Below are 12,975 nucleotides of genomic sequence, written 5' to 3' on the forward strand. Positions count from 1 at the left end.
GAGACAAAGACAGATATAACGTCCTCTGCCTGAGGCCAAGGTAGGAAATGTGAGTAAGTTTCAGGCACTGAAAAGATTCCAAAGAGAACTGAGATATGCTTAAATTAGTAGTAATAATGAAATTATCTTTCAATAGAGGTTTAAAAATGGCGAATTTCATGGATTCATTTTTGGTTAAGAAAAGTGGCTTGTACGACTTTAATTTAATTCTATTAATTAATGTATATTTTTGGTTTATCATAGTGTTAAAAGGTAGAGTCAACTTAACACTATACACTATAATATGTAACATTTCTGCACTAAAATGTCTATAAACTCTAGAGCTGTTATATATCTCTCGCAACCCCACCAAGATGTCCTTTGTCTGCCCAACAGTGTGGGAGAAACCCCAATATTTTTAAGGTGGAACTGCTTTATTCAGTGTTTTTACCGTTTTTAATCCTCCCAGTAGAAACCTTCACTGAAGGAATCATAACCGGGAGAAGCTGACTGCAATGACAGCCATGGTGGTGAAGACACTCATGATCCAATATTATTTCATGATGTCATAAAATGTTGTCTTTTGTTATTGTTGACCACTTAGCGGCAGAAATTACATGTTGTACATTAAAGGGTGTAGTACTATGAAATATGGATAAACTGCACATTCAATGTGGGCATTGTAATATTTCTATGAATATGTTAGATTTTAATATTGACTGTAAAAGACCCATTTTTCACCAGTATTATTATGCTGTATATGCTGTAGTGTTGTGTGTAGTGCAGTTCTTTGTGTAAGAACCATTATACAAACTAGTGTATAAGTGTACAGATGATGTGATTGGGGAACAGGAAGTGCAGGGCTGGCAGTGTTACCTTGGTGTGCAAAACTGGACAGAATACCAAAACACCAGTGATGTAAAATATCAATCTCAAAGTGAAAATGCCACCACTAGCATGATCCCCACATACGTTGGCCCTAGCAGAAACACAAAGCAGTTGTTAATAACTTGTGGCCCCTACTGGTCGGTTAAGAGGAGTCTGCAGTCAATGATAGTATGAAACACGAGGTTAATAAAATAGGTTTTGATAAATTTGTGAATGATGATTGGTTAGTATAATAACCACAGAAACAACAGGAGAGTTATAAGTACTGGTAGAACGATACGGTACGACCATTGGTGTCCTGTTGAAGGTAATGAAGGGTGTGTGGTCTTAGCCACTGTCGGTGGCTCTTAGCATTAAGTCATGGTTCCTTTGTCGAAGGGCTGAGGACTTGAACAAGGATGCTCCCTGTCCCGTCTGCAGTTTGATATATTTAAAGACCCAATATGGAAGAGCAGCCACCGTCTTAGAGAGCTTACTTTCCAGAATCTTTGCAATATGGATACTTTTTTTAAACAAATTGTGTCATAAAATAATAATAATAAATAAAATACAGCACAGAGAAGAAAAAAACATTTTCCTGTCTGTTCCCCAACTTGGTAGAACTGTATTTTACACATGAAAACACACTCACCAAAGGCAGGGTTTCCTCCGGGGTTGAGAGTGACTCTGAAGGCTTGATGCCAGGTGCGTCGGCCAGGGGGAGCGTCACATGGGTCAATGTAAAGCAGAACACCTCCAAAACCCAGTTCAGACAGTAGGGATAGCTGGACGCACACAAACATACAAAAGGTACGATGAGTAAGAAAAAGAGAGTGACACATCCATTCTCTCACAGACAAGTGCAAGAATATGTGACACAATACTTTAATGGGAGCAGGAGAAATACAGTGACTACTCACACCTACACACAGACACACACTAATAAAAAAATTATAGATTTTTAAAATAGATTTTTTTCTTGAAAACCAGTTGGTTGTTTTGGAACAAGCTAAAAACCACACGGACATATTATCACATATAACATTTTTAATGGATACTTGTTAGCAAAAAAACCTCTTTACACATACTGCACATCTCCAACAGGGTTGGCTCTTTAGTGGGTATATGCTATAGCTCGTTGTTAACTCTGTCTCTCATTTGGTGCTGAGCAGGTAGATTAGCCTCTGTTTATCAGAGATCCCTTTGCTGCTTGAAATAGGACAGATGAGAGTGATAAGACTGAACAGAGGAGGTCAGAGAACCTTCATCATGAAGAATGCCCCTTTTTACATTAGTCACTTGATCCATTGTCACACACACAAATATAACGTTTATAATAATTCAAACAGAGTTTGGTCAAACATGAGTTATTGTACTGTATCTGAGATCATCTTATTGCACCGGCAGACACACAGTATTTTTTGTTTCCACCAGCATTTGATAAGTATTATCATAATGTATAGTGTTTTATGAACTGTAGGGATCACATGCACAGGGATGTCAATGTAAACACCAGAGCTGGGAAGTAACGAAGCACAATGAACGTTTTACTTTACCTAGCTAGCTAAAAAGAAAAGAAACTCATAATTTCAAGCCAACTATCTTCAGTTTTTCTATTTTTAAGTCAAACTCAAATGCTGAAGTTTTGAAATCAACTTTAAAAAGTTTTGCTGACATTAAAAATTTACTTTCTTCTCTATAAAAACTTAATTCCGTATTTAACTTTTTTTTATGTCATTATTATTTTAAAAAACAATGAGCTTTGAACCCAATTTTTAATTATTTGATGCATGAAATTGTAATAGTTACAACTGAAAAAATGTTTCCATATTGTCCAATCCTAACTAAACTAAACTTGGTGGACTATAAAAGACTACTACTACTACTAGTAGTACTAAGGAGTGCTGCTTCTCTCTGAGACTGCCCCCTTTGCTTTATTTTTTTCCTCACACCACAACTGGCTATATGTTAAATGCTTCTCGTCTAATATTAATCAGATAGATGAATGTCCATTTATTAAAAAAGAACTGACATCCTGCTTATCATGAAGGGAATGTTTGTTTATATGACTGGTTGTTTTCTTCATGATGATCAAAGGTCACACTGTGTTGCTGTTTAAATAGCCAACATCACTGGTAATAATAGAGAAGAGTTGCTGGGTGGGACGAAGTGTGCTGCAGCTGCCACTGTGCAGAGCAGTATTTCATTGTTGTCCATGGGAGATGTAGCGTCCTTGTTTTTTATGAGCGTAGATGACTATTTTATTGAATATGTGACACCAGCCACGGTCATTCTCCTCTCATCACAACTCTGTCCTTCACTGGAAAACAGGGACACTGCGTGCACACACACACACACACACACACACACACACACACACACACACACACACACACACACACACACACACACACACACACACACACACATTGACACACTCTCTCCACTTATATGCACACAGGAAATACACACAAAATCACCCACTTACAATAAAACGTGTTAGTGCAGAGGTTTTCATGCATGTGCAACACACACACCGTGTAGGCAAACTGTGTGGTCTGCACACACTTTTGCACATTCACACAGACGCACACGCACTCATATGTGGTAACTCATACTTTTGCACACTTTCTTTTATAATAACATGGTGGCAGTAGTCATAAACATATGCACATGGCATTCACAAGGATGTTCACAAATCTTAACACTGTGGCGATTGGAAGTCACAGATTATAATGAGAAGCAGGGATGGAGCCAGAAGTTGTAAACATTCAGGGCTTAGCCCAAACCTTGGGGGCAGCCAGGGGCATGCTCCCCTGGGGAGATTTGTTTTCCCCATTTACAGCAGCTATATACACTATTTTTTTTCAAGTCATCTGAGATTACAGAATGCTTAAAATCATCTTGTTGCACATACATCCTATTTGTATCTAATTGTTCTCCAGCTGTCTCCATCATTCTGAAACCAGAACACAACAAATGTTGGGAGTAATTTTCACTCTTCCCCCTTAAAAGAAGCCAAAATTCTCTGATGTTATTTTGAAGTTACATACAATTGGTAGAGTAGGAATTTGTCGTAAACAGCATTACTAATCTTGGAACATATTTCTGTTCAACTATGCTTGAGTAGAGTTCACAGAATGAAAGTTTACCTGATCAGTCTGCTACATGTGACCCCATATGCCAAAATACTGTAATAGATGGCCATATTTCCTCAGTAATAGAACATTTGCTGTGGGTCATTCAGAGATAAACAAGAGGGAAATGAAAAAAAGGGGAATTTTAAAAGCCTACAAGATTCGGGTCTGAAGCCCCAGAAACCACCCCACTGCAATATACTGATATAATAAAAATATATAGTCAAATTAGTTTGCATTACAGTTTCTTACAATGCCCTAATGTAACAAAAACACTCGGAATTAACTCTTATTGTACATCATAAAATAAAATTGTTTTATTTTTAAGTATAACTACGCCTTCATAATAAAACACATGGGGAGCTATTATTTATTTAACCCTTTATTTTACAAAGACACACACGTGATGATGTCAATGAGAATGAGCTGTATATCAAGGAGCTTAGCCGGGGTTAGGGTTAGCACCCTAACGACCACTTTATCATAGTTTCTCAACTGTAAGAGTACCCTGGAGGGTCCTTTTGCTTTTCTGAACATGGGGGCAACGAGGTCCACCAGTGTCCACACGTGTAGCATTCATTGTGTCCAAGAAGGACATCTGATCATCTAGTTGGTGTTCATAAACTCTCCACATGAGGAAAATAATTCCTCTATGGGACTGAGGAATGGATCGCAAGGTGGAAGGAAATGTGAAAACCATCCCAGGATGGGCTGTAAACCAGTCTGTGCTGGGAGAGATTCATACAGTGATAGCAAAGGCTCATCACAAACAGAAACTGTATGACATTCACACACCGATGGCACAGCATGGGAGCATTTTGGGATTCAGTATCTTGCTCAAGGACACTTTGACATACAGTGGGAGCAACCAGGGATCAAACCAACAACCTTCTGATTAGTGGACAAAAATCTAGAAAAATTTTAATATTTGCTCAGTGTTATAGCAGAATGTAGCAAATTAAAGTATGATTTGCAGGTCTGCAAAGAGGAGACTTGTGGGTACCCATAGAACCCATTTTCATTCAGATATCTTGAGGTCAGAGGTAAAGGGATCCCTTTGAAAATGGTATGCCATTGCTGAAATTTAGCCTTTGGAGCTGGTACCAATGGATGCATTAGGTCATCTAATTTCATATATATATGTATAGTATCTTCTCTCTAGCTTTAAAACGGAGCCCTCTACAGCCTCTGAAAGACAGTGTGGAGTGGAAGAAGTGGGGATAAAGGGCTGGCACTTGGGCTGGTTAATCAGATTGCCCCTGCTGACCGTGTGGAAAGTTTTGTAAAAGTGAACTCAGTATTGAGAAATGTGAGTAAAAAACTGTAATGGAACTACATGAGTTAAGCTAACATGGTCAAAACCTGTGTGTATCAAACATGAACCTCACTGTATGTATAACATTGAGCCTGCAGTCACCGTCACACACTCATTAGTGAGAGTACAAAGCTCATCAATCATTCGTCCCCATTTATATGTAAAGGGCGATCATTTCTCTCAGCTGCTGACACACAGACATTATGAAGCACACCTGATCAAATTTGTCACAAACTGTGGGCGAGGAGGAAAAATGGGTCAGCAGCCTGTTGCTGGAAGGGTCCCATGTGACAGGAGGCGCAGTCTCATTTAATGGAGTTTTAAGAGTCTAACTGGGTAAATGTAAATGCAGTATGGTGACCCCTCTTTATTTCACTCTGCTTTTTTTGGTAACCTCCATTTACTCCTGAAATGGCTCATTAGCCTGTCATTTATCACTAACCTCACACTCAGAAGCAGAGTTTTGTTCAATGAATGAAGCAAAGGAAACAAGGATAAAAATAGTTTTGGTAAATTCAGGGCCTGTATTCATTAAACTGCTAGAAGTGAAATTTTGACACAACAGTCCTGACACAAGGTCCTCTAAGTAGCTTTTACCAGAACTTTCAACAGCAAAATATATCCAGGTATATAGACTGTGTGCATAGCACTGGGTAAATGTTGAGATTGTTTTGTCAAACTACTATTTCCACATCCGAGGATGGACTATACAATATGGGGATGAGAAGTGCTGTGGATGGCTCTGCAGCCGTTACATTGCTCTCTTCAAACCACCAGACTCCTTTGAGAAAAACAGTAATTGTAGATGCTCTACCGCTGCTTCGATCTGAACATTAGTTTGGATCTGGACTAATGTGTTAAAACACCAAAGTCACACAATAACACATACAAACCAACTAATGGAGACAGCGGTGGACTGGTAACTCCTGTATGTAAGGTAAAATTACAGTTTTTTTTACAGTTTGGTAACTTTAGATAAATACCTCATATAACCTCAATTAGAAAAACAACCCTTCAAAGGAATGCGCATCAGTGCATAAAATGATGAATAAATTAAACCTGATTCTGATGATTTCATTTATAGAAGTTTCGTCCATCTTGGCTTAAAAGTTGGGCAGCAAAGTGACAACAACAATACAATCCAAAACTCTAGTTTTTTCACATAGTAATTCTTTGACATTTGATACATACATATTTGAAGTTAATTGTTGTGTTAAGTGCTTGTGGTAAGACGCAAAATATATTTTTTCAAAATGTATCATTTCAATATTAGTAATTGAACATATCCACCTTTTTCACCACAAACAGTCAGATTAGGTTTGTTTACTGCACAAAGCAAGAAGTAATGGAGGTGCTTTCAGAGTTTTTGGTTGAAATAGGTTTTGCACTAGTCCTTACATCAAAACCTCTAGCGTAAGATGTTATCAACAGTACAACACTGTATAATTTGTTGTCAGTATTTATTCAGTCAACTGACATACATTGATATGATTGTGTCAGAAGCCTTGTACAGTATACATTTCCATTACTCAATATTACAGTCCACATGGAGTTTGTATTCAGGTTTGTATAATTGAATTACTGTTAATTTAATAGAAAGTGAAGATACATTCATCAGTAATTAAAATGTAAGTGGATGTTTATGCTTTGATTAACTGGATTGGAATTTATATTTTTTCTGTCATATTCTAATTGATAGGAAAACTGCTTTGAGCTAAACGTGGCACACATCCAAGCGGGAACAGGCCTAATCAATCAATGCATCGCTAATGTTCTTTCCTATGAAAATGGATTCAGACATCTTTGCACTGAAAAGTTGCAGATACAGGAGTCAGGTATGATAAATTTATGGCAAAAATATTTTAAAGAATTTGTGATGCATGACTAGCCATATAAACAAGGCCCAGTTCAGTGTACAAATCCCTGTGCAGGAGGCTGGAGTTGGTTTCTTCAAAGGGTAGTGAGCTGTAGCATTAAAGTATATTAAAACACCCAAAATCATTTTAGGAACTGATTTCTTTGCCATACCTTGCACTTGCACTTGCACTTATTTTAAAGATCAAAAGATCTCATTCATCAGTGGGTGAATATTCCTACTGCAGGATTATAGTATCAGGTAGATCTCAAGTACAGCTCTAGTATCTACGTATCAGCAGAGCAGAGCAGAGCAGTGGCATTCTGCAGAGCTTTGATTTCATCTTACCTTGTATAGCAAAGGCGCTTGGCCAAGCTTGACCATGGCAATCTGGTTGGTGAGGTTCAGGCTGTCTTTGGCTCTCCTCAGGTCATCCACACTGCCATACTGGACATCCACCACCTCCCCCTGGTAAGGAGAAATGTGTGTTTATATACTATATTCATCTTGTGCCCTATCCATTCTCTGTGTATGGCCTCACTCTGAATTAAGGCAGGGTATTGAACCTTGATACTTTCAGAACAAAATGTGCCCTTATAGAGCAATGGTTCCCAACCTGGAGATCAGGATCCCCACTAGGGGTTGCCAAAGCTTCACAAGGCGTCGTAAAGCCTTCTTGATTTTAAGGGGTCTAAAAAAAACTAGTTATTTTGAATTTAGTTTAGATTGACCTGAATACAAGATATATTCACAGAGCCTTCACTCTCGGCTAAACAGCCTTGTTCAAGCTAATAAAACAAGGCCAAGCATCAGGGAGAAGAAAACAGTCAAGAAAGTAAAACAAAAGAAGCCTATTAAGTACGTATGGCTCTAAAGAAAAAATATCCATAATTCAGAGTTCCTACAAATATCAGGAAAGCTCATCTCTGATCAATTTACACAAACTTCCTGCAGTTATTGTGTTCACTGTTTGGGTTCATTGTACAGTTAATCAGTTGTTCTCTACTGTTATTGACATGTATTGAATTCCCAGTCCCAAGACTTAACATGAATTGCTTTAACAGATTTGGTTTAAATTTGGTCTGAGCAGTCCAGTTTTAACTTTGCTAAATTGGTACTACATTTTATCAGGGAAAGTTCATCTTTGGCTGCCCATGTTAAGGGACTCTGCCAACTATTAAGTGTCAGTTAACTATTGATTGGGAGTACTAGTCAGCCTCTGAAAACTGTTGCATAACATCCTCTGAGGCTCTTTTAAAGTGTGAGAAAATAATCTGGATGACGAAGAAATGATGAAAAGACAAAATTCATAAGAAGAAGCCTCATGAACAACTTGGAGTTGCAGCGTTTGAAAGATGATGTTAACAATGTAGCCACATAGGGGCAAACAAGAGGACACTACAGGGTTGCATTGTGGGAAATGAAGGATCCAGAGATTGACTAATTAACTAAGTCTGGATAGCTCAACCTCTGCTGCTTTGATTTCGCCCCCATCAATTTGGTTTGCTTATCTAGAACCATCATTCCTTTTAAAATTCCCCTTTAGACTGTGATAGGTAGTTTGTTGGATGAACAACAAATAATTTTTCTGCAAATAATAAATAAAAAGGTTTGGTATATATAGGAAAAATCAGATATCTCATGATAAGATGGTCAGTCTTTACTGTTCATATAAACAACCAACAATAAAGATGTTCCAATTGACAAAGGTTATAGACTTTTAAGAAGTGATTTAATGAATTGCCATTGTGCATGTAATAATTTCTGCTCTAGTCCTTATAATCAATATCATGGCACTGACGAACAACAGAATTATTTTACCACACACTGGAATTACTTTGGCAAAGTGTGTGTTGGCATTTCTGCATGTTTGTGCCTGTTTTTGTGTGTATGCGCATGTGTCTCTGTGTCTGAGCGTAGTGTTAGCATCTATCAAATTAAACTGACCTAGAAGTTGTTGAGGAAAGTCAAAGCATTACTTTTTGGAGTCTCTCTCTCTCTCTCTCTCTCTCTCTCCCCCTCCCCACTCTCTCACTGCATCACCTGGGCCTGATTCATTTTTCATGTGGCCTGGGGGTGAGTGTAACGCGATGCTGCAGTGGAGAGAAAGCGAGGAAGAGCGCCTAGATGTGCGAGGGAGAGAAAGAGAGAGAGAGAGATGGGGGAAGAGAGAGGGGGAGAGCGCACATCTTTTGCATCAGGAGAGCCCAGGAGAGGAGAGCAAGAGAGATTTATCGCTCCTTCCTGCATTTGCATCATAAAAGTCCTTCATTTAAACTGCAGACCATGGAACAGTACAAGACGCAGCAAATTGAAATACAGGAGAATCTCTGTACGCACTGAGATGGTGCTGCTTGAACTAGATCCATCTCTCTCTTTCCTCCCTCCCCTTTTTTTCCTTTCGTTTCATCTCAGCGAGATAATGAAATTAACAGTGTAAGCGGCCTCTGTCTGGCTGAAGCTGTGAGCATCATTCTCCTGTTGAGATGATGAATTTCTCTTCTTAATCCAGCCAGGCATTCACACTAGATTTTGGTGGAGATTTTGAAGGATGATGAACAGAGCAGTATGTGTTGGACTTGATTAATTCAACCATTTCTACCCTAGAAAGTTAGAAACATTTTGTCTGCCACAATAGCATTCTGGTGTTTTTAAAACAGCATTTAGTCCATTGTGAGAGATTAAAACTCTTCAGTGAAAGTCCTGCTGATGAAATCCTTTATTGGGGGACTGGAGTTTCCTTACACTCCTGAAGCTGATGAGTAAAGCTACATCCATACCACATCATAACAGAAAATCAGAAGAAAATTAGTCTTAACTTTAGAAGACATATTTTTAGTTCTACTCTGACCACAAGTAAAAGCATTAAAATTTTCTTAACTTAAATTAGTCCTGTCTCAGTCGATATTTAGGACAGCTCCTAACCTGTTAGGCAGGCATTACCAGGCAGAGACAATGAGACAACATGAGAGGAAAATGCCTTTTGATTGCTTGATGACAATGATCTTATTACAATACTGTTTTTTTCTGTTTTTTACTGACTTTGTGCAGCTGCAGAGGAAAAAATATGCCATGTCTACCGAAACCAATGTCCCCACAACTTACACCAACAACACTTTATTGTAAAGCAGTGGTTCCCAGCCTTTTTCATTAAGGGAACCTTTTTTAATCACAGAGTAAACTGTCAGCCCCTGACAAAGTGACATATTCACTTCACCAGCCAAGAACTGAAAATTCAGGGAGGTCTGTGGCAGTGGTCCCAAACCTTTTTCCTTAAGGGAGCCCTTTTCTATCATTGAGTAAACTGCCAACCCCGATTAAGTGACATTTAATGGATATTTCATATTATAGTCAACGTGTTACAACGAGTAACTAAAATATTTTTAAGAACTTTTTATACAATTCTCCCTCTGTATTATGTATTATGTTTTATCCTCTCTGACACGCCAAGTGCCTTCACTCAACTTGACTTGAGTGAAGGCACTGTGAATATAGCTTGTGTTTAGATCTTTAAAGTTTATCTTAAATAATAATCTAAACTTTAAAAATAACAATTCCATTCAGTTGAAATTAACAAAATGCTGAGACTTAGGACTACTGTCTCAATTTTTTAAGTTTTCTTACACCCCTTAAAAACAAGAAGGTCTTGCGACCCTCCCTGAAGCTTTGGCAACCCTTAGTGGGGGTTACAAGTTACAGTAGAGCTATAATACTTGAGAGGTGCATTTGTATTGTCATAGTGTATTTCCCAACACTGGGCCACATTACATTACAGAAGGCACATAAAGTAGAAGATATTATGTGCTCCATGGAGAGGTGCTCTACTGGCCCACCAGCATCTCAGTCAAATGATCTACTGTTTTAATCTGTATATACCTGCATTAATTTTTTAAGCCAATAGTGGCCAGAGTGGCCTGCCAGCGTTTACCTGCAGTCTGATATGTTAACGAGGTTTTGGAAAACCAGTGGTTCCCGACCTTTTGTGATAAGACATACCCCCATAGCCCAGTAGTCTGATGAACTCCAGTGCCAATTCATTAACACCACCATTTATGTACCAAATAACAGTCCCCCCAGGATTTTGCGGCCCTTGGGGTTGTTGCCACCAGATATAACCTAAGATGGCGCCACAAACTCCCCCAAATACAGACAGTTTATTAAATGCCCGACCAGAGAGGAGAAAACACTGGATCACTGTTACACTACAGTCAGCAGAGCATATTACGCCGTCCCCCACGCCGCACTGGGCCTCTCTGACCACGTCATGGTCCACCTGATTCCCTCATACAGGCAGAAATTAAAGCCCTGTAAACCTGTTGTGAGGACATCAAAACAGTGGACCAGTGTAGCTGCGGAGGATCTCCAGGCGTGTTTGGACTCTACTGACTGGGATGTTTTCAGGACTGCTACCAACAGTCTGGACAAGTTCACAGAGGCTGTGCCGTCATACATCAGCTTCTGTGAGGACTGCTGTATACCATCACGCACCAGGGTGAGTTATACCAATGACAAACCCTGGTTCACTGCCAAATTCAGTCAGTTATGGTTGCAGGAGGAACAAGTGTTCAGGAGTGGGGACAGGGACAGGTTTAAGGAGTCAAAGTGCAAGTTTAGCAAGGCAGTGAGAGAAGTTAAATGTCAGTACTCTGAGAAACTCAAACACCAGTTCTCAGCCAATGACTCTGGTTCTGTCTGGAAGGGGCTCAGACAGATAACCAACTACAAACCTAAAACCCCCCACTCCATCAATGACTTTCACCTGGCAAACGAGCTGAATGATGGTGCTATCCATTTGTCTCGTGAACTCGGAGCCCAAGTTGTTCTGCTGCGAGAACGTGACGTCATTGCCTGGCTTGTACCACTTGTCTTTGGGCATTACGAGTCGGAAAGAAGTGCAGCAGCTGTCTTGTTATTGCTTGTGGCTCTTCTAAACAAGCTCAATGAGAAATTATAATATGTTTTTCTACAGAAACACTAACATTTCAAGTATTTCCGTTATTACAAGTCTTACATTTCAATAATAATTTGCCATTTTCGCCTGTTTCAATTTCAATAAGGGCTGTGGTGTTTGTCTCGAGCCACCAGGGGCAGTGGCAGGCTAGTGTCATTGTTAGCTACATTAGCCTATTTAGCAAACCAGCTCGAAAACAAAACTTTACATTGTATTGCACGCAGGGCAACACCGTGCAATGCATAAATTGGTGATCGGACTAAAGCAGCAATGTAAACAAGTGTGTAAGAGCATTTGAAATCGACATTAAAACGACCAACGTAGTACAAATACAAAGAAAATACATCTCAATATGGGCGCTGCCATCTTTGTTTTGCGGGTCGTACGTGCCCCCCCGTTTAGCTCGGTGTACTGCGAGGTACCCCGAGGTGGACAGCTGCAATTCCGACCAAAAGGGGGTGTGTCTCGGTGAAACGTCGCGAGATAGCTGCGAGATTTACATTTTCCAACTCGGGTTCCGAGTTCACGAGACAAATGGATAGCACTATTTGTTCTACTGTCGCTTCGAAAGACAAGGAACAGTCCTGACACCATCCCCTCGACACCCCTCAATAGCCCCTCCCCCAGCTCAGCAGAAGCTGGGGCCACTTCACAACTCCATACCTCTGTGAATCCCTCCTCCTCCACCACAGTGACGACTCTCTGCCTCCAGGAGAGGGACGTCAACAGGCTCTTTAAGAGGCAGAACCCCCGCATAGCAGCCAGACCAGACTCACTGTGCTGACCAGCTGTCTCACATCTTCAACACAACTGCTTTAAAGTATCCACCATCATCCCTGTCCCCAAAAAACCAAGGACCACAGGACTCAAT

General features: G+C 39.8%; 1 protein-coding gene across 6 annotated transcripts in view; it reads right to left on the bottom strand.

Annotated features, from left to right (window-relative positions):
- LOC127350801 (inactive N-acetylated-alpha-linked acidic dipeptidase-like protein 2) overlaps window positions 1–12,975 on the bottom strand; it is a 479,274-nt gene that overhangs the window by 205,599 nt on the left and 260,700 nt on the right. For all 6 annotated transcript variants that reach the window (XM_051377800.1, XM_051377799.1, XM_051377804.1 and 3 more), the window contains 2 exons: window positions 7,502–7,621; window positions 1,499–1,631 (listed from right to left, as the gene is read on the bottom strand). In XM_051377800.1, the coding sequence (XP_051233760.1) occupies window positions 1,499–1,631; window positions 7,502–7,621 (253 nt within the window). The remainder of the gene's footprint in view (window positions 1–1,498; window positions 1,632–7,501; window positions 7,622–12,975) is intronic.

The sequence above is a fragment of the Dicentrarchus labrax genome, unplaced genomic scaffold, assembly GCF_905237075.1.
Source record: "Dicentrarchus labrax unplaced genomic scaffold, dlabrax2021, whole genome shotgun sequence".
NCBI classification, from domain to species: Eukaryota; Metazoa; Chordata; class Actinopteri; family Moronidae; genus Dicentrarchus; species Dicentrarchus labrax.